Genomic DNA, 25,751 nt, shown 5'->3' on the forward strand with positions numbered 1-25,751 from the left:
ACCTTGTCATGATGGCGCCAGTGGTCCAAGAAGCGTCCGGAGTTCGTCGTCTCTCCCCAGCCAAGATAAAGATCTCCAAATCCCCCTTTTCACCGGACGAGCCTCCAAGCTGTTAAGAACCTGGTCGTTCTTACCCGGGTCAATTGGGATTTTGGAGGAAACAGGAGGAGACACCTTAAAGAGTTAACAGAATTTATTAAAGATTACATGTAAAAACCCACCGAACAGATTTGCAAATCTGGGAGAGWGCTGGACCGATACTTCCCTTCGATCGTCAAGCAGCATCTCATCACATCACTGTAATTCTAAGCTTTTATAATCAAGTCCACTTATGTAATTTCTGAGAATCATATATTATCACAAGCTGCAGCCGGTCATGTTGTCCTCCGGCTTTTTCATTGGTTCCATCCAACCTGCTTATTTGCACAGCCTTGAAATGTTAAGGAACCTGGACTTCGACCCTGTTCTTTAAACATGATTCAGGTCAGAGTGGCCCACACATTAAAAGTTACACAGTTTATTACCCAGATCAATTATATCAAATTTACTTATTTTATTAACATTAAACCCATAATGAACTGATTATTACCAGACCACAAAAATATAATTAAAAGAGTTCCACATTCCTACACTGCAGTCCTCACCCTCTCGTTGACCTTCACTGACTCTTACTGGTGGAAAAAGAAATCTGCAGAAGAAAATAAAATAAAATTTCTGGAAAAATAGGTTTTTAATCAATCTATTATTTTGCATTTTTGCTGCCGTTTCATAAAGCTAGCTGTAGGTGTCTCTCATTGATCCATATAAAAGTTTAATTGGTGATAGAAGAGGATATATTTACTTATATTTTATGTTCCACAGTGAATAAAATTTGACTTGATATTTGCAAATTGTTATCTTCTGTTTTTAATAGATATTTTACACAATGACCCCAGTTTTTTTATTTTATTTTTATTTTATTATTATTATTTTTTTGGAATTGGAGTCATTGTGGTGGATTTTCTGAATCAGTGGACTCAGCAATTAGAGAGAATTGTCATGATTTATCATGCAGGTCAGAAGTTTAATTACGAGGGCATCTGTGGATGTTGCGGTTTAAAAAACACAAAGCAGGAAGTACATTTTTTCATGATTTGTGTAGATTTGGACCCATGTGTATGAAATGCTTTTAATAGGACATGATGTAATGATCATGTACCACATACATGAAGTATCACTGGACTCAGTAACAGGGCCGGCCCATGGCATAGGCAGTAGGCAAATGCTAAATGTGTTGTCCATCTAGGGGGTACTAAAAATGGAGGATGAAAGGAAATCTATTTTATAACTTTTTATCAGTGATAAGTTGTTGACTAGTTGATTTAGTCAGCTTTGTTACTACATGAGGTGCTATATGGGGCAGAAGATGTTTCATGATAAAAGTATCCCATGATGCAATGAAGACTTACTTGATGTTCAGTGTAAAACAAAATAAGAGTAATGCAAGTTTAATTTGATCTCTGTTAAAGTTCAGGCTAAAGTCTGTTTTTCAGTGTTCTTCATAAAATACTGATTTTATGTTTAATTTTTTAATTAATCCCAATAATTTAGTGAAAAAAAAAGCTCTTCAAATGCGTAGTTCTGAGTAGATCTTATTAGGAGGAATTTCCTTATAATGTTAACAATTTTTTTGACAACCTGGTTTCCAAAGCTATACAAGTAATATAAAATACAAAACTATTTGATTTGGTATGGGAATGTATGTAAATAGGCAGTAAGCTTTAAAAAAATGTACAAGGGGCACCAGCTGAAATCTTGACTAGAGTGCCAAATTAGCTACGGCCGACCCTGCTCCTAACATAATATAATTTTTGATCCATTAAGTTTTTTTTAGCAATTTTTTTTCTTTCTTGCATTGTAAGTTGATGCCACAAGTGGTTTTTAATTTTCAGTGGATTGCAGTCCAAGACAAATTTCTTTTTGGTGCTGAAGAAGTTTTGTAACTGATTAATTGAATATTAGATTCAGTTTTGTATTTTATACTTTCTGATCATTTCAGTCTGTAAGGTTAAAACAGACAAAGAGTTGGTGTGTGTGTGTGTGTTATCATGTGTTCTTTCTCTTAGCCTAAACAAATCTGAGTGACGTTCTGACGTCTGACGTAAAAGGTAACACCTCTGGGGTGTAACCAGGAAGAGATGTACATTATAAGCTGAATTCATTATTATAGTAGAAGAAGTTGTCAGGATGTTAGAGTCTCTGCTTCTGAGCAGAGTTGTGCTGCTGTGTTTGGGTTTTCCTGATATCAGCCCAAGGTCTGACTGAGGCCTGTGTGCTGTCCTGTGAACCTGATTGGAGTCAGAAGATTGAAAATAAAGTTTTAAAGAAGAAATCCAGCTGAATCCTGTTTATTCGGACATACCATTTTGAACAACGCATATTTTTCCAACATTGCAGTAAAGTTATTTTTTAATCTTTTTCACATTTCTGTTTTTGGTTTGACCCCACAGATCACGCCGTCCCACCACATCTCCTCCCCAAATGGACACGACTCACTAAGCAACCACCAGGAGCAAACCAATCAGCTGAGTCCAGAGGGTACATGCATGTGGTCCCTTTTTAAATAATTCAGCAAAATGTTTCATGTGCCTTTTTTTAAACCTCAACAGACCTGCTGTAACCTCTTTTCTGTCCCCTGCAGTTAATGGAAACCAGTATTTACCAGCTCCCAGCATCTTGGAAAAATACAATGTGGGGAAAGTCATCGGAGATGGTAACTTTGCTGTGGTCAAGGAGTGTGTGGAGAGGTGAGACGACCAACCCTGGGAAGGTTTTAATGTTGTTTTGAGCTGAATAAACTGTATCGTCTCTGCTTGTGCAGTGAATAAAATACAGTTTAGAAGTGATCACTGGATTAAAGAAGGAGAAATTCCTTAACAGCAAGCCGGGACTTCACCTTGTCGGTATTTCTGAGTCAACATGCCCCCAGCCGCCCCCCCAGGCAGAAAGGAAATAATGCATGAACATGTACAGAGTCATATTAAAGACACAAAGTGTGAGCAGTTTTTCAAAATGAAGGAAATTGAGTTGGAGCTGTAGGATTTGTTCTTTACAAAGGCTAAGAATGAAAGTTATTTGTCTTTATTTATTTATTTTGGTGCATTGCTGCAGTTCTTCCTTAGTATACCGACTTCAGGCGTGTTTTGTGTAGCGCAGATAATCGCCAAACCTCACTGCAGTGATGTGATGTCAGTACCCCAGCTGGCTTTGGTTATTTTAAAGTTGGGTGTTTTCAGTATGGCCCAGGGAACTCTGCTCAGCCCTTATGTTACTGAAGCATCAGATTCCTGGGGAGTCCAACTGTAACTGTTCTGCACGCTGTAATCTAGCCTCCCTCGCGAGCACTCGATTTGAATTACAAACTTTATTGCAGCTTTAATTGCTGTTTTATCGTCGCCTCTAATTGCACTGTTTCTCCTCAGGTCCACGGGGAAAGAGTTCGCGCTCAAAATCATCGACAAGGCCAAGTGCCGTGGAAAGGTTTCAGTTTATGCTGATTTTTCTCTTTTTTTTTTGTTCTCATCATTTCCTCCTAATTTTCGTACGTTATTCCTCAGAGCAACACACTCACACACACACGGACACAAAGAAGGAAGGATCACATTTGTGTTCCACTCTGCATTATTAACACCAAACACACAGCTCAGTATCACATGTGTGTGTGTCTGATACTCACAGTTGGGTTGAACGTTTTATGCATTCATTGTTAAACTCATCCTTTTGACCATTATTTACACACAAACTTCAAATCCAGTGACCGATGCAGAATTAATTATTATGACGGTTTGACTCATTTCCCTGGTGTTTTCAGGAGCACCTGATAGAAAACGAGGTGGCAGTGCTGCGGAAGGTCAAACACCCGAACATCATCATGTTGGTGGAGGAGCTGGACACCCCCTCTGAGCTGTGTCTGGTTATGGAGCTAGTCAAGGTGCAGAAAAAGCTGAATGCTGACTGACACTGGTTTCCCGCATCATTTCTGTGTTTCTTTTTTTATTTTATTTTTTTGTATTTTAAGTGTGTAAATATGTTTACATTTTCACAGGGAGGAGATTTATTTGACGCCATCACGTCCTCCGCCAAGTACACTGAGAAAGACGCCAGCACCATGGTATACAACCTGGCCGGGGCTCTGAAGTACCTGCACCACATGAACATCGTCCACAGAGACATTAAACCAGAAAACCTGCTGGTGTGCAAACAACAACACAAACAATGTTTTATTATTATTATCAAAATGGATTCATTTCTCTCTGGGTTTCAACTGAGTGCTCTATTATAGGTGTTTGATCACCCAGATGGCACTAAGTCACTGAAACTTGGAGACTTTGGCCTGGCTACAGTAGTGGAGGGTCCGTTGTACACCGTGTGTGGGACTCCCACGTACGTGGCTCCGGAAATCATTGCTGAGTCAGGGTAAGCTGTCAATGCTAATTTTATTTTCAGAGCACTTTTACAACATGACATGACGGAGCCCTACTTTTTGAAAAAGGCAGCTGATTTTGTTGCACAGCCTCTTTACAAATCTTTTTAATCTTTCAATCCAAACTAAAGTAGTTCCTTTAACCTGAACGTCAGCTTTTGTTTCTCCTTTATTAAAAGGAGGCGACCCAGCTGTTTTAACCAACAGGCCAATATCAAATTAATGTTTTTTGTCAAAGATTTGTGACTCTTGTTTGCGATCAACTAAAATAATTTTTCCACTCTAATGAACTTCTCTCAAAACTGCAATCAGGCTTCAGGAAAAAGCACTGCAGCCACAAAAGCGATAAATGGTATAATTGTTGCTCTTTATCGAAAGCAGTACTGTGCGTATTTGTGTAACTTTTTTATTGATCCATCAAAAGCTTTGACACTGTGAACTATGCTGTCTTAAAGTTTTTGTTTGGGAATGTCAGATCGTTTAGTTTTGTGATTCACAAGTTATTTGAAGAACAGGATTCAGTGTGTTAAATATGATGGTCTTTGTTCTGATTTTATGGGGGTGCCACAGGGTTCAGTCTTGGGTCCCCTCCTGTTCATTATGTACAGTCCATTAATGAATTAGGACAAAATGTGTCAGATGCTAATATGCATTTTTATGCTGACGACACAATTATTTACTGTTTTGGATCAGTGAGATTTTGATGTGGTCCAGCACACACTCCTGCAACTAAAAGTAGTACTCAATGCTGACAAGACTAAACTAATGTTATTTGCAAACATGAAGAAAGTGCCTCAGATGATCACCACTGTGTCCACTCTTGAAGGAAATAGAGAAATGCTTCACACATTCAAATATCTTGGGTTCTTGTTTGATGACTCACTCAGCCTTAGGCCCCATATTCAAAATCTTGTGAGGAAACTTAAACAAACTGGGCTTCTTTTTTTGAAATAAAATGTCACAGTGACATTTTTATCTATTTTTGAATATGATAACCTGTTTATGTGAATCTCTCAGCACAATATCCTAAAAAACAATTGAGCCTGCCTATCATGGCTCTCTGAGGTTTGTTACGAACTGTAAAGCCTCGACCCATCATTGTGATCTGTACACGCGAGTGGGATGGCCGCCTTTGTCCAGCAGGAGGTTGGGACATTGGTACACTTTGATTTATAAGGCCATGCTTGGGTTGTTACCATCTCACATCTGTGATCTTATCACATGGAGACCTGCTGACTCTCACTCTTTGCGTTCAAATGATCATTTCTTCCTCTGTCCCACTTCCCTGCACAGAATTGGGAAAAAGGGTCTTAGTTTACTCTGCTCCGTCTACGTGGAACATGTTGCACAAAGACTGGAAGTTAACTGAACTGATACCATTGAGCACTAGATTGAGGGCGCTAGTGATAAATAAATGTTTGTATGGCCTTTTATCTGTGTAACTATGTGTAAATGTTGTACAGTATATAACCTTTGCTGTTTCTTGGCCAGGACTCCCTTGAAAAGGAGATTTTTAATCTCAATGGGACTTTCCTGGTCAAATAAAGGAATATTATCAAAACAAAATGTGAAAAAAAATATTTTGGTACGCTCTTCAACTCTATTCTTTCCATCCTCACAGTTATGGTCTAAAGGTGGATGTCTGGGCTGCAGGTGTGATCACCTACATTCTGCTGTGTGGCTTCCCCCCATTCAGAAGGTATGTTTAGGTTGTTGTGTCAATACTTTCTTTTATTACCAGGATCACTCAAAAATGTCACCAGTGACATAGGGACTTTTAGATTTTGATCCGACTGAACTACTTGCTAGCACCTTAGTTTTAACCTTCAAACCTTTGTTTGAATGTTGTCAGTAACTTAATTGTTCTACCAAAAAAGCTGCTCTTTACTGTTTTTTTGTTGTATTTCTTTATTTTGTTTCAAAGTTTTATTTTGAGTCTTATGTGAATATTAACTACTGATGGGAGGAGAGCAGAGAGATGAGTGGATCTGCACAAACAACAAACCAAAGTTGATTTGCAACTTATTCAACATTTCCTATATAATACAGTATTCTAGGTCTTACAGTTTCTAAAAGGGTTATCTTCTAAATGTTTTGTCAGGCTGTTGTTTCATTGTGGATGCCAGAATTAGAGCTCTGGCATAATTCCTGTTAAACGATAATAATTTTGGGATTATTGTTTGTATCAGGAGCTTGTTTTGAGTCATGTAAATGTGCAAAACGGGTAACCCCAGAGGTCTTTTTGCTTTTTATTGCAGTAAAGATTTACTAATTTTGCTGATAAATTTAATGATTTTTTTAATGTGGGTTTTGTTTCTGATCTAGTGAGAATAATAAACAAGAGGACCTATTTGAACAGATTCTACTGGGGCAGCTGGACTTCCCCAGTCCTTACTGGGACAACATCACCGACTCAGCTAAGGTTTGAAAATGTATAATGTTCAAAAAAAATAAAAAAAAAACATCAGAGGATGTTGCTGTCCTTTTGTCTGCTGGGCCTATTCATTACTTAAACAGCTGCATCTTTTAAACCTAACACTTTAACTAAATGTAGTGGCTATGGAAAGTCTCAATCAGGTTTTCAAATGTTACCATTTAGACCCGCTGTGTGAAAACACACACACACACACACACACACACACACACACACACACACACACACACACACACACACACACACGTATTTAATGCTAGTGTCTGCTGAGGGACCAAACTACTGATTAAAACCACTTTTCTTCTCGTGGCCCTGTCACTGGAAACCAGCGCAGACGTATTTATCCCACATCAGCTGTGTGAAGTTTACTGCTGTACTTCTGAATGTAACAATGCTGAGAGAGCTGCTGGCTTCTCTCTTTGGACAAACATTTGTACACACATGTTCATTATTTGTTCAAACCTGAAATTTAAATAGTTTAAGTAGCTGCTTGGACTAGCCATTAGCTTGTCAGTCTGGTCAGAATTAAATTACTTCTCCGTGCTGACTTTGTTCGAACAGGTAAGATAATGGTGTTTTTTTCAACCTTGCATAGAAGCCATTTCGAATAGTTATTGTAAGTTGAGGATGTGTGTGAAGGACTTGACAATGCTAGGCTAAACTAGCGCTGTGTTTTGAAAGAAAAGGTTACGTTGCAAGCTCGAATTATACACAGGAAACTAATTGAAAATTAGGCTTGAATATTTGTATGAACGAGCAAGGTTTACTACAACTATTCAGTGCTGGGCCAAAAACTTTGCATGGTCACGTCACGTCCGGGTCACCGTTTGTAAGAAACGTTCAAATTGAGAGCCTGAATTAGACGTAGCAAACTGATTCCCTTCTCAGACTTAAATATTTATTTTCAGACATGTAAAATTACTACTTAACCTCACAGCTTCAGCAAAACACTCACTCAGGGCCTTCCTCTGGCTCCCTGGACAAAATGGCTACCTACTGGGGGTGGTCCCTCCTACATCAGTCATGTGACCAGGGTTTCAGACACCCAATCTCACAATTCTCTGCTTTGAAAAGTAAACAATTATAATCAATCACAACAGTATGAAGTTTACAATTTAACCATAAAAGTTTATGTCACATGCAGTCAATCTTTCTATTTTCTTGCAGGAGTTGATTGGAAAGATGTTGCAGGTAAAGGCAGATGCTCGATACACGGCACAGGATGTCCTCTTACACCCATGGGTCACGGTACTTAAAAACAGCATTTTTTTTTTCTGTTTGAGTTAAATAAAGCTAGACTTTAGTGAAGTAATGATTTTTTTTAAACTTTTTTCTGTTTTGGATACTACATGTGGTCAAAGGACGAGGCAGTCGTAGAGAACAACATGCAGTCAGAGGTGACAGGTAAACTGAAGACGCACTTCAACTCTGCGCCGAAGCACAACACCACCACAGCTGGAGTGTCGGTCATCATGGTAAGCTCCTTGCAGCATCCTCAACCCGACATGTCTGAGTTGAGATTATTTTTTTTCCTCTCAGATTTTTATAGACTTACTGCAGTACTTAGTGCAGAATCTTCCAGCTTTATTGAAGTTTTGAAATGGATTTAATCAGAACTGACAAAGTGCCTGAGCAGGATGATGGAGAGGGTGTATGTCTGACCCAAATCCATAAGATTGTGCTTGTTCTAATTCATGCGCGTTCCGTCGGATGGCTTTCATTCGCTGACAGAAGAAGCAGCAAAAGCAGACAGACATTAATGACCTTTAGTACATATTTGATGCTGGGGATGTGGTAACTTGGTGGTCCTTGCATGGGTCTTGTAATCCTGCAGAGGCTGCAGGTTTGAGCTCTGGTTGCATCTGAAACTCCATCCAGCTTATAAATAATCGCCAAATAATTAGTCCAACTTCATTTCCCGAAGATGAAAGCAGCTGAAAGATAGAAAACAACATAAAAACTTTCACTGCTAAGATTAAAATCAGGAGAAATCCTCCTTTCCTGACTGCATGCATCATTTCCTGTTTTTCCTTTTTTCTCATCTCATCAGGTCACATCACTTCCTTCAGGCTCATGCGCCACTCTTATGTTCGTACGACACGACGTTAGGGCGGAGCAGGCAGAGACATTTGCTTCATTTTGAAGTTTTTGTTGACTCATTTTGTTCTAAATCTCATTTGACAGTTTGAGGAGTAAATGGCTTAAACTCCTCCCTCATCCACCCTCTCCTTCTCCTCCTCCTCCTCCTCCTCACCCCACCCCCTATCCTCACACCTGACCCAGGACCACAGGGGACGCCTGGAGCTTTGAGTCTGGTACACATTCCACTCCCCTTCTCACCGCCCCACCTTCCTCTTCCTCTGCAGCCTTCACGCTTTCCCTCATTTCTCACCCTCCTCCTCCATCCGTTTCCCCTTCCTACCAGTCACATAGCACCCCCACCCACTGTTCCTTTGCAGCAAGTGTCATAACAACTCACTAACAGTCTGTGCTGCATTAATTGGTTAATTAATTAGATGGTATACCATCTTAATCATGGCGGCGGTGGCAGCAGATGTATGTAGCTGTGCAGTATTGCTGCAGTAAAATACATCCCATTTGACTTTACAGGCATCTGCAGGTCTGTTTTTGACCAAATTTACCTCAGCTTTAGTGTTGCTGTTACTCTGTATGCTACATAAACAGAAGATCAAAGATGCAAATGATGGACATCATTTTCGAAAAACAACAGCACACAAGCGTCCTGTGGCGTGTATACAAGCATCGACCATAAGTTATCCTAACTTTGGTAAATATCATCTACCTTGCCGGTTGGGCTGGTTTCTCCGGCTTGCTGCTGCTGCGGCGTGTCTCGGTGGAGTGGCGGATGTGGATGGAGTCCCTCGGCCCTCAGATTGTCCCTCGTGTTTGGACGGAGCACCTGGGGTGGACTTCAGCCTGGACGCCTGGCGGTGGGAGCCGGGACGGAGCAACTAATCTAACAAGTGAGGCGTACCAGCTTCCCTGTTGCCTATTTGGATCAATATCAACCGTGCCCTGTTTTTCGGTTGAGGATCAAACTGGAGCTACTGGTTTTGGTGAGCATGCTCGTGTCCGACATGGTGGGAACCATGTTATTCAAGCCTTGAAGTGTGCGCCATTCAACGAAGAAAAGAACAGCAAGCTACTGACTGGCTTCAGAACCTCACCTGATCGGGTAGTAATTTCGGCCTATGTTACTGTTTTTCATCRGTGRACAAAAGACATTAGTGCTAAAGGCACGGATATAACAGACCCTGTTTTAACCAGTCGGAAACAACATTTAAGACTTCTGTTTAATATTCTTTTAGTCATTGGAAATATTGAACTTAATCCAGGTCCAGATAAAAATGTTTTTATGTCCACTTTTTGTATTTTATGGGATTTTATACATATGTTTTTAATAATTATCTTGACCCGAGTTTGTGCACAGGTGTATCTTATATAAATCGAACTCATTTACAGTCTACACAGGGATCTATATTATATCCTGAAAAGGTTAGACAACCTCCTGTTATGTCAAGTCTGAACACTTCATCAGTAAGAAAGCAAAAGTGATTTTCCTGTCTTAAAAAAACAAACCAGGGACACTAAATCAACTAGGTAAAATTAGAGGCTTTAAAATCTGTCATTTAAATATGAGAAGTCTTGTACCTAAACTGGATGAATTCAAAGTAATACTTGCTCAGACACAAGCACATGTTATGGCTATATCAGAATCATGGCTGACCAAGTTCGTTTCTTTCAGTTGAAAATTATTCATTGTATCGTAGAGACCGTACTGATAGACTTGGAGGTGGTGTTGCAGTTTATGTTCACAAGAAATACTCACATTCTATAATAGAATTGTCAACTGAGTCTGAATCTCTGCAATTAAAAATCAAGCTTACAAATCACCTTTCAGTAACGGTTGTATAAAAGGCATAAAATCAAAAGGGTTTGTGATTCTTGGTGATATCAACATGAATTGGGCTGATAAAACTTCCAAAGGCCTGAAAGCAATGTCTATAAACTTAGGGCTTCAACAGTTAATTAAAGTACCARCAAGATTTGGCAAGACATGCAATTCCATTTTGGATCTTATTTTCACAAATCGATCCTCCATATATGGCATATCTGGAGTTATAAATACTTCAATCTTGGATCATTCACTTATTTATGTCATTAGAAAAAACCTTAAGAAACCTACAGGTCATGTGCATAATTTCATTAAAAGGATTCCAAAATCAAAGTTACCCATGTTTCATGCTGAGATTGAGAATACTAACTGGAATGAGGGTATTTCTCTGTCAAATCCAAATCGCATTTGGTCAAATTTTTATGATAAGTTGGWGACAATACAGGAAAAATATATTTCAACTTGTAAAGTTCCAGTCCGAAAAAATAAAATTCCATGGTTGAATGCCTCTATAATACATCTCCTAAAGTTGAAAGCTTCTTCAATGAAAACTTATAGAATATCAAAAACTTCTAAAAATCTGTCTCATTTAAACAGTTACCGAAATAAATGTGTTGCTGAATTACGCAAAGCCAAACAACAATATTTTACAGATCACATTATTTCAGCCAGTAAGAATCCAAAAATATTATGGGAAACGATTAAGTCAGTGACAGGTGAAAGTAACAATAAAACATTTAATAACAATTCACAAATCTCAGTAAATGGACTTCTTGTTTCTGATCATAAAAAATTGCTAACTTATTTGATGAATATTTTATTTCTTCAGTAAGGACATCATTACCGGGACAAGCTAATAGTTAAAGTTATTTAAATATCCTGAAACTTCAAAGTAATTTTCATTTTCTGAAATTTCACAGAGTGATGTTTTGAATACACTCCAATCTCTAAATGGCTCACATGCATTTGACAAATATAAGATAAATATGGATTTCTTGAAAATGCATGCCAACACTTTTTTTAACTTTGTTTCATCATTTGCTTAATTTATGTATTGTGCAGTCTATTTTCCCTGATGCCTGGAAGTTTGCTCAGTTTACTCCCATTTTTAAATCTGGTGATCCAACAGAAGTTTCAATCGGCCAATTTCTGTTCTTCCTATTTTTCTAAGTTACTTGAAAAAAACATTATTTAATCAACTACTTCAGCATCTAGAAGCTAATAATATGCTAAGCAATAGCCAACATGGTTTTCGCACGTCAAGGTCAACCATGTCTGCATTAATTTTATTCACTGAACAAATACGTGCTGCTTTGAACAAAGGTCAAGTAACTGGTGCTGTATATATTGATTTTCGTAAAGCGTTTGACACAGTTGATCATTATACTCTTACAAAAGTTGATTTCTTTTCAACTTTCATCATCTGCAATACAAATGTTTTCCTCTTATTTGACTGATAGGTGTCAGGTTGTGAAACATGGAAGCTCTGTGTTCGGGTCTCTGCCCTGTTCTGTGGGAGTTCCGCAGGGTAGCATACTGGGCCCATTGCTTTTCCTATTAAACATAAATGACCTTCCAAAAATATTGAAATATTCAAATATTTTGTAATGTATGCTTGTTTGTCTTTGTGTCTATGGTGTTAAATGCTGTGATTGTGATGCTGTACTTCTGAGTGTTTTATGTGTTGCAGAACAGTAACCTGCTGTAAAACAGAAATTATACTGAGTCAGGCTTGATTTTTAGTAATCTTTTCCTGTTAAATCAATAAATCAAATCAAATCAATATCCTTTTTGATGATCATTCTGCTCCTCCACTTACATTTTACTTTTAACTCCACTGACACTGACCACAGTTGAGGAATGAGGATAAAAATAAAAACTTATTTCTTAATATTTTGCTTGTTTATAGATGTTGTCATAAGGTCAAAGCATGTTTCCACTGCTAAAGAAAAGTTACTGTGATTTTCCTCCTTCTCTATATTTAATAACCACGTTGAAACGCCTTTTTCTTTGTGCTCAATGATATTTTGCTGCCACCTATTGGTGGAAAATTAGATCTGCACAAGAGTTGTTTTATTAAAGAATTAGAGCTGGAAGTAAAATCACATTTTTTAAAAAATGAGACCAGTTCATTGTTCTGTATTTTCTGTGTTTAAAAAAATTCATATTTTTTTGCCATAAAGAAAGATAAATAATTTACAGCTGCAAGAAAAATGTAAACCTTTTTAAGGATTTTACTTTGATTTTGCAAATGTGGTTTGATCTTCTTTAAAAACCCTAGAAACAGATGATAAGTAATACTTTATAATCAGATTACAGCAGATGCTTCAGTCAGCTCTTCTAATTAGGAAAATATGATTAAAACTGATAATAATTACTGTCACATGTTTTTTTAGATATTTGAAAATAAAAAATATAAATATAAGTATAAATATAAAAAGCATATCTGAATGATTACATGAATTTAAAATTAAACAAGGGTCTGTAAATGAAAATATTTAAAGGTTTCATAATTCTTTGAGCAACGATCTCAGCCAAAGTAAAAGCAGAATTCAGACTGATGGACTGAAATGACTGAAATGGTTCCTCAAGCTGAACAATTAAGTGTGAAGCATGGTGGAGGAAGCATTATGGTTTACTCCTGCTTTCTTGGCCAAATCAAACTTTTAGAAAACTCATTGTCTTTCAATTTGTTATTTACTATGTATTTTTTTAAACTCAATCACAAGAGCTGTGTAGACTTGACATCCTAGAAATGTTTATGGGTTGACATAGTTTACAGATGACGGACAATTTTAGCTCCAAGACCAGTTGCAGAACTGAAAATTTCAAAGTAAAACTGTTAAGATCAAACTACATCATTTGAGTTATCAATTTCAAAATCCTGTGATATTCATCTCTTAAAATAGAATAAATGAAAATACAGAACAGTGGCAGTCATTGTACACAGTATGGAGCTAAAGGTAAGCTATGCCTGAAGTGATCTTTAATAAAAGGTCTGTTTGTTACACCTCAGTCCCTCCACAGTCCTTTCATCAACTGGTTTAAATTTGAAATCCTAAATGGAGATGCACTAAGCTGGAACAAAAGCTGTCTGATTGCTGTCATGCTTGCTGCGCTGAATTTGTATTGTGGAACTGAGAGTAAATTTCTGTTCCCCCCCACACACTTTTCTTACTTCTTTCCCCTCCTTCTGCATTCTGAATTAGCTCCGAGACAACGGTACGTACTAACACCTAATGCTGCACCTCATCTGCTCTGGCAGAAAAGGGCTAATGAAGAAAGTAACACTTTGTTGGTGTTGGTTCACAGAACTATGAGGTGTTAGTTTGTGCAAAAAATAAACAGCTGTTGAATCAAAAGGTGGTAAATATTTACTCTCATTTGCCCTTTCAGTGCATGTTGGTCAACACTTGGAGGTTTGTGGTCACTTTTTTGTGCAGTTTTTCAGTTTTTGTTTATTTTTCATTCCACTAAATTGTAAAAAGACCGCAGGGAGCGGTAGACAAGATGAAGAAAAAACACGTCTCAGTGCAGAATGTTGTTTAATAGTTTTCTGATTTTGCTCAGTTTTATTCTGATTGGTGGTTTTAGATGAACTGATGCTCTGTATGTTTTTATCAGAACACAGCTCTAGATAAGGAGACCCTCCAACTCGCCACCCGTTGTTATTCGGGACCACAAGAGGCCGTCCGAGTCCCACCAGCTTCTCCGTTAAAACAGGCACCAGAATCTGCTGGGTCAGCGTTTTTACAAGTGGGCGTTCCTCCTGAGGCGTCTGATGCTGCTGGGACAGAAACTACATCAAAACGTCCTGAATCTAATTCCCCAAACGACAGCCCCCCATCAGCTGCTGAGCCCGATCGGCCCCCCTCTGCTCCTCCGTGCCTGCTGTCACCCACTTCTGACTCTTCACCTTCTAAGCCCCCCTCGCTGCCACCTTTAGCAGCACCCTGCTCGTCTTTAGGCCCTATCTCACCCTCTGAGCCTCCTCCGCTCTCGTGTCCCTCCCCGTCTCCCAACAAGCTGTCCCCTTCCCACGTCTCCCCCTTCCAGCCCGTCGTCTTCTTCCCACTTTCGTCGCCGACGAAACAAGCCCCGCCCTCTCCATCTTCTATCCACCCAACCCTGTTCCCCTCTCCTCCCTCCACACCTCCACCTCCTTCTCCCGGGCCTCTGCTGTCTGAGGAACTCCTGGAGAAAGTCTGAACTCCTGCTCGCTCATCAATCCAGCGATGGGATGAAAAGGCTAAAAGACACATCTGTAGACTGAGCCAGTGACTGCTGTAGCTGCAGGTTTTCTGCTCCAAATCTTTTTTCCTGTTTTTTTTTTTTGTGTGTGTGTGTGTGTGTGTGTGTGTGTGTGTGTGTGTATGTGTGAAAATGAGGCGTTTGAATGTATACACATTTTTAATTTATTAATGAAGTATGAAAGAGGATGAACTGAGCTTTATTCTCCAGGGGTTTCTCTCTTAAGAAATAATATATTGTTTTATTATAGTTATGTGGCCCTCGTTAAGTACAAATACACCATTTTATCAGCTGTTCTTGCTTTAGCAGTAAAAAGTACTGTAATGTCCCACAGAAACAAAACTGGTTCAGAACTATGCTGATAACTTGAAGTTCTGCGATACACTGAGTGGACAAAGTCAGGATGATGTCTGCTGAAAAGTTAATAAAGAAATCTGTGCTTCAAACAGTTTTGGCTCCTTTTTATTGGTTTGCATCTCTTTAGTGAGCCTTATTTTTAAAGTGCCTGTGACATTGAATTTTTGTAATAAATACGGATGTACTTTTGGAAAGATGACATTGACAAAAACACTGAAAAAAGATTTCACTTCGCTGAGATGAACAGCTGTTGAGATATTTGCATGTGAAGTAACAGGAAGTGATGTCAAAGAGAAATGTCTGAATGTAAACTGTTGCTAAAATGGCATGTCACAGGCATTTTATACACAGCTACCCTTTGTGCAAAGTTTCCCTTTGTTTTATTTTACTTTCAGTTGCTCACAAGAACAGCTATATGTTCACCAGTGGATACCATTTTAACAGTTTGCTTAAATAAGTGAATACCATGACATTTTTTTTCCTAGCATTATATAAGTTACTGGACCAGCCACTGTAGTTTAACCAAACTAATCCCATAATATCTACACAGGTAGATGTCTTTTTTTAACCAGTTTGTCAGAAATAAAAAAAAAGTCTTATGATTAAGTTTTTTTGTCTCCTGTCAAAAGTTAAACATAAAATTACTTAGGCCATTATTTTAGGAAGGTTTTCACATAAGCTCAGGTCCTTCCAATCAGTGAATGTGTGATACCAAAACCTGACCAGTAGAGGGGGCTGTGTAGTTCCTGAAAGGCTTTATTAACAAACTAAGGCCTGTTAAAGTTATAAAAGTCCTTTTTATTGTCAGAACTCGGCAAACAACACTCCAAATGATTGAAAAAAAAAACAATGTTGAAAAGGTAAAAAGAAATCCCCTTATAATTTAAACCACAACAAAGCAAAACAACTTTAAAGGAATGATTTTACAAATCAAAGGGGAAACTTAGAATTTGAAGCTGGATCACATTTTTTATCATAATCACTTGTTATAATTTAGACAGCTGTGATGAAAGAAAAAACATAAACAGGCAGAAATGATAAGTCCATCCTTGCACTGCACATCTCGTGTTGCTTTTAGCTGCTTTGGAGACAAGTTTAAGAGGACTGGCTCGGGCTCTGAAAGGTTCATTTAAGAGAAAAATAACTCACCGCTTATTCAATTATTTAGCAAAATAATGTAAAAGAATTGACTCGGACTAAAGCAGCTTTCAGGTGCAGGAAAATTGTGATTTTTTTCTAAGTGTTAAATAAATGTTATGAGTCAAAGCAAAAGTAAAGACATCTTAAATATGAAGGATATCATAATATATATTTATATAAATGTTTCCCTTTTGTACTTTTCTGTCTAATTTCATTTATTTTCTACCTGCTGTGAAGCCCAAAACAAAAAGAAAAAAAAGCATAAACAGAAGCTTAATTTTTCCCCACATGAAAAGAAAATTACTCACCTTAAAAGACACGAAAATTTGGATTTTTACCTCTAACTTTTCACAACTTCTGCTCTTTTATTCTAGAAATGAAAATAGACTCTTACAGCTAAAAATAGATTTGTTTCGAGCCGTTCAGTTAACCCCCCACCGAAAGATTTATAGGAAAAGATTTCTCTCTGATCTACAAAAAATAGCAATGTCCTTTTTCTTAAAAAATAGTCGATGCTTTAACTATAACAGAACAGATTTGTTTTCCTCTCTTTTTGCTGAGATACATTCAGGACATGAGGTTATAGACAAAACAGTGCCTTTGAGAAAAGTTGATGCTGGTCAGGCATCAGATTATTATTATTTTTTTCTTAAATGTCGTTGCAGTTTTCAGTTCAGTATCTGGTCTGGTACTCGTGGTGCCACTTGTTGAAGTCGTTGTAGAAGAGCACGATGCTTCCCGACGCCATGCCGGTTATGATGCACCTGAGGGGAGAAGGAAACACAACGGAGGGCAGTTTCATTTCACACGCTCATTCAGCATTTAACAATATACAGTATATACATTTTTAAACATGATAGCTCACATCAATAAAACAAAACTTATTATCATCCAATAATATTGTACTGTTTACAGCAGTAATAATGTAAAAAATTCCCCACATTTTGCACACAATATGCTATATGTATGCAGTTTATTGACCTTTGTTTCCATATTGTCACAACTATTAATAAGACTTTTTTAAATTCTTTTTTATTCTAATTTGTCTTTATGTGTAGGAGATCTTTATAAAGTCTTAGTTTAAGCTTTTGGCTACTTAAGCCTTCAGTTCTACAGTTTTTAACTCTGCAGACCTGAATCCAAGCGTTACCTTTGGTCATGTGACATGGCCATGGAGCGGATTCCTGCATCACAGCCAGGATAGGCGAACAGCTGTTTGAGGTCGTGGACCTGCCAGACAGAAACTACACCTCCATCTCCACCCGTCAGCAGATACTGACCATCTTTGCTGAGAAGCATAGCCTGTCAAAAGCAAACAGGGGGGAAAAAAAGGTTTACAGCGAGTAGCCTCAATACAGATTCTAACATGGGGCTGGTACCATCAATCACTTTTTATTGTCACTTAATGTTAAAAAAACATGACAGTAAAACTGATTATACACTCACAGACCCTGCTATTGTGGAATTAGCTTATCTGAAATGTTCACACTTCAAGATGTGATCCTCCAAACAACAAAAAAATTCCCACATTCTTTACACAAACCCAGACTCTCATCAAAGATGTCTTCCAGCAGTGAAGCCCTGAGATTTACTCTTCTCATCTGCTTTTCCTGCAAACTGCAGCAGCCGAATGTCTCCCTTAGGAATCAGATAAACACAAATCAAGTCCTGTGCTGGAGTCTATTATGGGCACAGATCAGAGTGGAAGCTGAAACTGAAACAGTCAGTAGCATCAATCAGCGAGTAACCGGAGCTGATGAAATGACGAGGCTAAACCTAAAGTTCTAAAAGCAGCAAATGACACTAAAAGCTCTTGTCGTTTGCGGTTTTTACGACGCTGAAGTGGGACGTCTTTCAGCTGCGGCCACTTCGCAGTGATTCAGCACTTCCTTCATCAGTGGCATGCGTGTTGAGTTCAGCTCCCGTTTAATGGAAAAACTCAAATGTAAAGCTGGAACGAGGCGTTTCCAAGAGTTTGATTTTCTATGAAAACAAAAACTCTCAACGGAAGAAGTCTGAATTAAGCAAACAAAACAAAACCAAAAAAAAGAAAAGTCTTGTTTAACTTTCAGTTGAGCTTTTAAAGCCAGGAGGCAGTGAGAATTAATCCACTTTTATTGGCTTGTTATCCTGTCATCCATGACTGAGTGCAGCTTCACTCTGTGGTCAAATAATCACACAGAGGATTCACTAACCACGTGGATCCACCTTCTGTCAGCAACTTGTTGTAAATGCAACTCAATTTTTATAAAAAATAAAATAAATAAAGGGTGCCTACAGAAATACTGCTATTTGTTAGTAAAAAAAACACAAATTTATAGACTGGAAACTAACATTTACAGACATCTTTGTAAGCATCCGATAAAGTCTAAACTTTTATCTGCCAAAAGTCCTGATGTATTCTCCCTGCAGCCGACAACTTTGTTAATTTCATGTTTAACATGCAGGTTGTTTTTTTTTAACAAAGCTGCAAACATGTAACTTACCAATGTGGGCAGAATCAAACTATTTTTTTCAAACTGAGGTATTTAAAAAGCGTCAGTGCATTGAGAAGATATTCATGCTCCTTGAACTTTTTACTACGTTAAACACAAACTTCTGAATGTTTTAGTTAGCGCAACGTAGCAGATAATTGTGAAGCGGAAGGAATGTGAAACTTTTATTTTCTTTTTTTGGACAAACATAAATCTGAAAAGTGTGACGCGCTTTCAACCCTCTTTCCTCTGATACCTCCAAAGCTATAATTGTCAGAAGTCACCTCATTAGTAATTAGAGGCCACTTGAGTCTAATTGAATTTTATTGTAAATCCAGCTTTTCTCTAATGCCATCAGCATTTTATTTGTTACCGAACATTAGTGTTCAAATAGCATCAAGGAGACCAAGGAACACATTAGACAGGTGGTTGGAGCATAGACCAGATTTCAGCAAAGGGGTCAGTTGTGACCACCTTTAATCCGGTAATAGGCATATAAAGATTCAACAGGTATGAATACTCTGTTAAGGCACTGCATCTACAACAGTGCCTTTGTTTATTACCTCTCCTCAGATGCTCATTTCAAAAGATCAGAAATATCCCTTTAATCTTTATTTCCACAGTATCAAACCAAATCTCTGATATAAAAAAACAAACTGAAAGCTCAGAATAAAACTACAGTCATATAGCCATAGTTTCTGACTTTAAATAAATCATCTTCTGTTCAAGATTTGTATTTGATAAAAAACAAAGTTAATTTTATTTGCAGCAAAATTATTTTATAAAAAAAACTGTCAAACATGTTAAAGGCACAGTGTGTTGGATTTGTTGTTTTCAGCTACATCTAGTGGTTGAGTTGTTGCATCATCCTCCCTGGTCCTCCCCCCGCTTCCAAACGCAAAGGAGTTGCTACGGTGTCTCTCAGGTGTCAAAAACCTTTGATAATTCCAACCGCGATGTCTACCAGCAGCTTCAGGGCTAGTGATGTTTCAAGTGGTAAGATTATGAGCTTTAATAAGTAAAATTATCCCAGCTACAATGACTGACAACAAATATTACATTTATAGGATTACAACTAAAACAGTTTTTGACGCCGCCACCGCAGTTTGTCCTTCATGAGCCTTCGTAGACAAGATGGCGGTGCAAGATGGCGGCTGCCTGTAGGGCGACCCGTGACCATGGAGATATAAACAGCTTTTTATAAGGTAAAAATAATAAAACGAGGTCTTTGTCTGCAATGATTAGACATGTTTTTTATTATTGTCATTAGTGATTATCTCAATTTCGGCTAAAAGAATTGACAAAATCCTACACACTGTTCCTTTAAAGGAAGAATGTTTTAGCAGCTACCATGTGTCTTAATGTACTTGTGCATCCACCATTGGAGTTTATGACCTCACTGGAGCGCAGCAGGAGGCAGCAGCGCTGGCAGACATGTCAGCCTGACCAGGTAGGAGGCTGCAGACAGACATTATAAATCAGACCTTTGCCACCAGGCGGTCAAACAAGATGGCTGATGGCTCTGCTGGGGCCAAGATGGCTGCCACAGCTCAGATGACTAAAAAAATGACTTTAGCAGAAACATGTGCAGAATGTATGCCCATATTTTGTACTTCTTTCCAAAAGAACAGTGGGTGGATTCTGTGGCTGGAGAAGGTAAAAAGTTTAATTTATGGTGCTGTTAATCCCCCTGTTACACTGACACAGGCAGGGAAATAAATTGCTGGGATGGTTACACTGCTTGAGTCATACCATAACTTAAAAAGAATGTAATCCATTCAGTATGGCCTCTGTCATCCAGTTCTGCTGTTAGCCCAGGATTCCGACTGTTAGCCTGTCATCCAACCTCTGACTCCAGACCCCTATAAAGTCACAGTGCATACAGTCTTCCTCTCTGTTTCCATGTGTGTGCCGCAGGCCAGCACAAACACTTATTTGTCCTGGAGTCACACTGTGCTGCGGCTCAGAGGGCAGACAAGATTGATTCTGGTGTGTACACGAGTGCACTAAATACCGTTGGATCAGGAGGGAGGAAAGAAGCAGGTCGAGGCTCACACAGCCTCGCTTCAAGATGTTAGGATTTTCCTAATGCCGTCTGACACGGCTGGAATTTAGCTGCGCACCGTTCCCAAGCTTCATCTGCAGAGGAAGCTGTGGGAAAGCTGCGACTTCAATGTTGTTGTCTTTTCAAGACACAACAAAGTGCGCTGGAATATTGAAACTAAACACTCGTTACTTCTGCAGAGCGGCTAATGTGCTCAATCAGTGTTTCGGTATATTTGTGGCTTTGTCGGAGTGGGCTGGTTGGCAGGTTTGGGAGCCTGGGCACCGGTGGTTTCTTAATAGGAAACAGGCGTGCAGCTGTCTGTCGGAGCTAGCTTACATTTCCCAGGCCAAACCGGAAAATAAGGGCCTGGAAAGCAAAGGCAGTAGCTGCTATCCTGTGTCACTCCAGCCACCAGGGAGGAAGTGCGGGCAGTGGGGAATGTGTCGTCCTGCGCTGGAGGGTAGTTAATGGTGTTGGTGTCCAGGACTGACCACTCTTCTGGAACGTTTTCCAAAAGTGTCGCGATTCGACCTGACAACAGAGCTGCGGATCAAAGGGATTATTTCTTCTGGTAAATGTCGGGGGCGGGGGGAGGAAACGGGGAATAGAGACGTGAAGCCTGAGTTGTCCCGAGGCACGCTGACCCTCACCTCCCTCACATCTCAAACCCAAGCCTTTAATCAGTGGAAGGACTTTGTGCCCAGATGTGGTGCAGACGTACAGATGTAAGGGCACGTTTCCTCACCTTGATGCTGTCCTCCACTTCCAAGTGTCTGAGGAGTTTGCCGTTGACGGTGAAGAGACAGAAGTGTCCCTTATCGTAATAAATGACACAGTGACCTTCGCTGGAGGACTGGATGAGTCGGGGCCGCTGGCAGAGCTCGGGGCCCTCCAAGGTCCGTAGCAAGTCCCCATTCATGGAATGGATCAGACAAGGACCCTCTGTAAGAAGATGGAACGGTTTCATTAGCAGGTTTAATTGAAAAACTACAGAAGAGGATTAAGGCCACAGAACAAAATAGTTTTTTTCATGGGTTCTGACTTTTTTCTCAGAACTGACTTTTTTTCTCTCAAAACACTGAGATTTAAGTCAGAATTCTGACTTTATGCCAGAGTTCTGAAAAAAACATCAGAATTATGACTTTATAATTCTGAGAAAAAGCCAGAATTTTGAATTTTTTCTTAGAATTTGAGGTTAAAGTCACAACTTAGGAGAAAATAATATTGTTTTGCTTTGTGGTCCTAATCCTCTTCAGTAAAGAAAACACAGGTTGTGTATTTATTTCATCAAAATCCATTTATTTGTATTGCTTTGTTGTATTGTTTTTAGTTTTTGTTTTTTTTGGTTGTGTGAAATAAAACTTTTAGACCAAATCACTGCTTAAGTCTTTTGCTTTATTTGCATTTGAGTATTTTAATCATATTTATTGAACTAATTTAACTATTTGGAAATCCTCTGACATTTAATGTTACATAGATCAGATAAATGCGTTGCTTAAATAAACTTTGACTAGATGTAAACCTAGGACCATACAATCATTTGAACATGAATAGTTTGGAGGCAAAACTAGTTAAAAGTATATAAAGATTAATAATACAAGCAGAGGGTTGAAGCAGTTTTTTTTTATTGAAGGTCTCACTTGACTCAACAAAATAATATCAAAAATCACACAATGCAGATACTACCACATCACAGCCCAGACACAAAGCAGGCCTGTGTACAGATTAGCCAAGTTAAGTATTTTTACTGTCACCCATGGGAAGTATAATGGGAAGACACAAAACAGAACAAAAACAAATGAAGCCCAAAACTACCAAGCATCTTAAATTGGATTTAAATCAAAAGAAAAAATATATTTGACTTTCAAAAATAACTGGTGACTGCTGTTTCAAAACAGTTTATAATGAATTAATCAAAATTTCAAATAAAGCCATTAAACAAAACCCTTATTTTAGACTTAGTTTCTGTAATTGATACTTAAAGTTTGAATTGTTTCCAAATCTTTGTATCTTTGCAGTCTTATACATATTTTAGAGAAAGTCGCCATGACTTTAGAAATACATTTATATTAATGAATAAAGACTGATCGTGCAGTCAGTCACTGTTACTGAAACATGAACAAACTTTTGAGACTTAATGAACAAACGTTGGGGGGGGGGCTCACCTTTGCAGCCGCTGATGACGAGGCCCAGCTCAGCACACACACTGGCACACGTCACCTCACAGTCGTGGCCTGTCAGGATGGCCCTCGGTGTGGTAAATGCTGCTGGAACAAACAGAAATGTGAAGTTTGGCATCATGTGATGCAGCTTTGTGTTCACTAGGGGGAGCAAAAGTTAAAAAAAAGTCATTTTGGATTGCTTGTTGGAGTAACAAGTAATTAAAAAAAAATACAAGACGACTTAATCTTTTATTTGATGTTAATTATTTATGCCATGCACGTCCACCGCACACCCTCTCTTTCAAACTATTGTCACTGAAAGCCTCCTCCCATCACTACAACTTCCTCCCCATGACAACTTTCACTGGATCCAGATGTTCTTGCATCGGACCGGCAGAGACACAGAACAGCCCCAAAAAAGCAGGAGAAAAACTGGGATATTTGTGTCATTTTGTTTAGGTTCAAGCTGTCAGGGTGAACGACAGAATCAGCTGTTATTCCTCCATCGCTCTTCTGTGGCTTTGATGGTGCAAACATGAGCACACAGAGCTTATTTTTCAAGAGTATTACAGTGAATTCTGTAACTCTTTAATAAATAAAACTTGATTTATATTTTAGAAACTACACTTCATTTACTCATAATGCCATCTTTCTCTATTCAAGCAGGTTGAGCACAAAAAAATCCAAGAACACCAACACTCGTACTTGATTCTTTCAAACAAAAGAGTTTCTAAAAAAATTAAATAAAAATTCATGAATGTCACAAATGACTATGATGGAAGCACAAAACAGTTTCCAGCGTAAACAAGTTAGAGTAAATAATAATGTATGTGGTAGACCCAACGTATTTAAACATAAGTGACTTCATGTAATTCCTTTCTTCAATTAAATTAAACACAAAAATCCAATAAAGTCTCCCTAATTGGACAAGTTATCCTCCAAAAAGCCATAGCTACTGTAGCAGCTTAATTCGATTTAGCAGAAAGGCTCCATACAGGTTCAGTAACTCTGTGTTTAAAAAAAAAGGGCAAACAAAGGTAAAAGCTACATATAGGCAATATTTAAAGATCAATGACATCCATATGTACAGTACAGATAACAGATCTGTAAATCAACATGGAGTTTAAGCAACTCTCCTAAAAGTAATGTGAATATATTTGTTTTCATTCTGAAAATCCAAACTGCAGAACATTTCTCAGTTATAACTGATCTCATAATATTTAAATGACACTAGATTGTTTAAACTCTTTCCATTAAGCCGCCCACTTTGCCACTCAGCCACCCAAACCTTCCTGTGTCCACCAGAGAGGCAGCCCAAACATCTACATTTCATCCAGTTAACAGCCTCATTCTCGCTAAAAGCAAACACATGAGCAGCGAGTTAGAGCTGGATGCTGGATTTTGAGTCTGTGAAGATCTATAAAGCTGATAAAGGGAATAAACTGTAGCAGTTTGGAGCCTCGAACCTGCTATTTGGTTTCAATTAGGGCCACATGTGATTACAATCTTATGCCTGACCAAAGCTGGGAGACTGAGGACAGCTGTGCGTGTGTGTGTGTGTGTGTTTAACTTTACACACATATAAAAAATGTATATCAAAAGATTTTAGAAAGTGAACGACTTTGTTGAAAGAAACCTAATATAGGGCTTGTGTACAATCAACTAAAATTAATGAAAAAGAAACTAAGTAGATAAAAAAAAAACATTTGCAGACACAGCAAGACTTAAAAGAAAACTGTGTGCTGCATTGCAAGAGATTATTGTTAGCTTTGGCTGACCAGAGATAGATGCTGAATATCTTTAAGCTCAGTTTGGAGACTAAATGTTTTCTGAAAGGATAAATCTGTCTTTGGTACAAAATCAACATAGATCTGCATGTGTGCTATACATTTTTTAAAGTAGATGGAAACTTATTATTTCACTGTGACCTATGCAAAAAACACACACATCCTACTAGTTAACACAAAATCGAATTAATACAAGACTAAAAGTGAAACATGAGTTATCTTTTGCCTGCCTGTTTTTTTTTTTTTTGTATTTATTGGATCTGAGGCTTATATTGATTCTTGCAACAATAATCATAATCTAAAACATGATGGCTTACATAATTACACCTGCCTCAACTTGAGAAATAAGGTGGGAAGTATTTTTATCACATTATAATGCTCTAAATTCAAAACTCTAAACAAGCTTTTCAGTGATTAGTCCAATTAAATTCTACCAGTGTGTAAGTAAAGATTTGTTGTCATGACCTAAGGAAAATAAGGTCACGGAAACTACATCACTTTTGCTTCCTAAATAATTTATTTTAAATAATACAATTGTTCAGATAGTTGCTTCTACCTTTATTTGTAACAACTTACTACAAGTTGTTTTGTTCCTAATTTTTTGCTGCTTCTTTAGGCAGACATCAACTAAAACTATATGTCCAGATAACAAGGAGTGAAGCAAATATGGCAAGATTGAACTGGAATGTGAGGGAAGAAGAGTTTGATCAAAGAAAAATAG

The 25,751-nt window shown here is 38.3% G+C and overlaps 2 protein-coding genes across 2 annotated transcripts in view; one reads left to right on the forward strand and one right to left on the reverse strand.

Annotated features, from left to right (window-relative positions):
- Positions 1-2,489: 2,489 nt before the first annotated feature.
- On the forward strand, positions 2,490-15,511 carry LOC106526163 (serine/threonine-protein kinase DCLK2; the record flags this gene model as incomplete). The annotated part of the gene is given in 11 exon segments (XM_014020672.1): positions 2,490-2,577; positions 2,681-2,786; positions 3,462-3,519; positions 3,851-3,970; positions 4,085-4,231; positions 4,322-4,455; positions 6,084-6,161; positions 6,788-6,884; positions 8,064-8,144; positions 8,258-8,371; positions 14,437-15,511. Coding segments are annotated over 11 exon segments (1,608 nt in total), but the record flags the coding sequence as incomplete, so codon positions are not given.
- Positions 15,512-16,197: 686 nt separating this feature from the next.
- The window catches only part of LOC106526162 (lipopolysaccharide-responsive and beige-like anchor protein), a 53,364-nt gene continuing 43,810 nt past the window's right edge, over positions 16,198-25,751 (reverse strand). The window contains exons 15-18 of the mRNA XM_014020671.1: positions 23,247-23,348; positions 21,827-22,023; positions 17,711-17,862; positions 16,198-17,324 (exon numbers count right to left, since the gene is read on the reverse strand). Of these exons, the coding sequence (XP_013876125.1) occupies positions 17,234-17,324; positions 17,711-17,862; positions 21,827-22,023; positions 23,247-23,348 (542 nt within the window). The 3' untranslated portion in view covers positions 16,198-17,233. The remainder of the gene's footprint in view (positions 17,325-17,710; positions 17,863-21,826; positions 22,024-23,246; positions 23,349-25,751) is intronic.

This window comes from Austrofundulus limnaeus, unplaced genomic scaffold, assembly GCF_001266775.1.
Source record: "Austrofundulus limnaeus strain Quisiro unplaced genomic scaffold, Austrofundulus_limnaeus-1.0 Scaffold263, whole genome shotgun sequence".
In the NCBI taxonomy this organism is placed as follows: domain Eukaryota; kingdom Metazoa; phylum Chordata; class Actinopteri; order Cyprinodontiformes; family Rivulidae; genus Austrofundulus; species Austrofundulus limnaeus.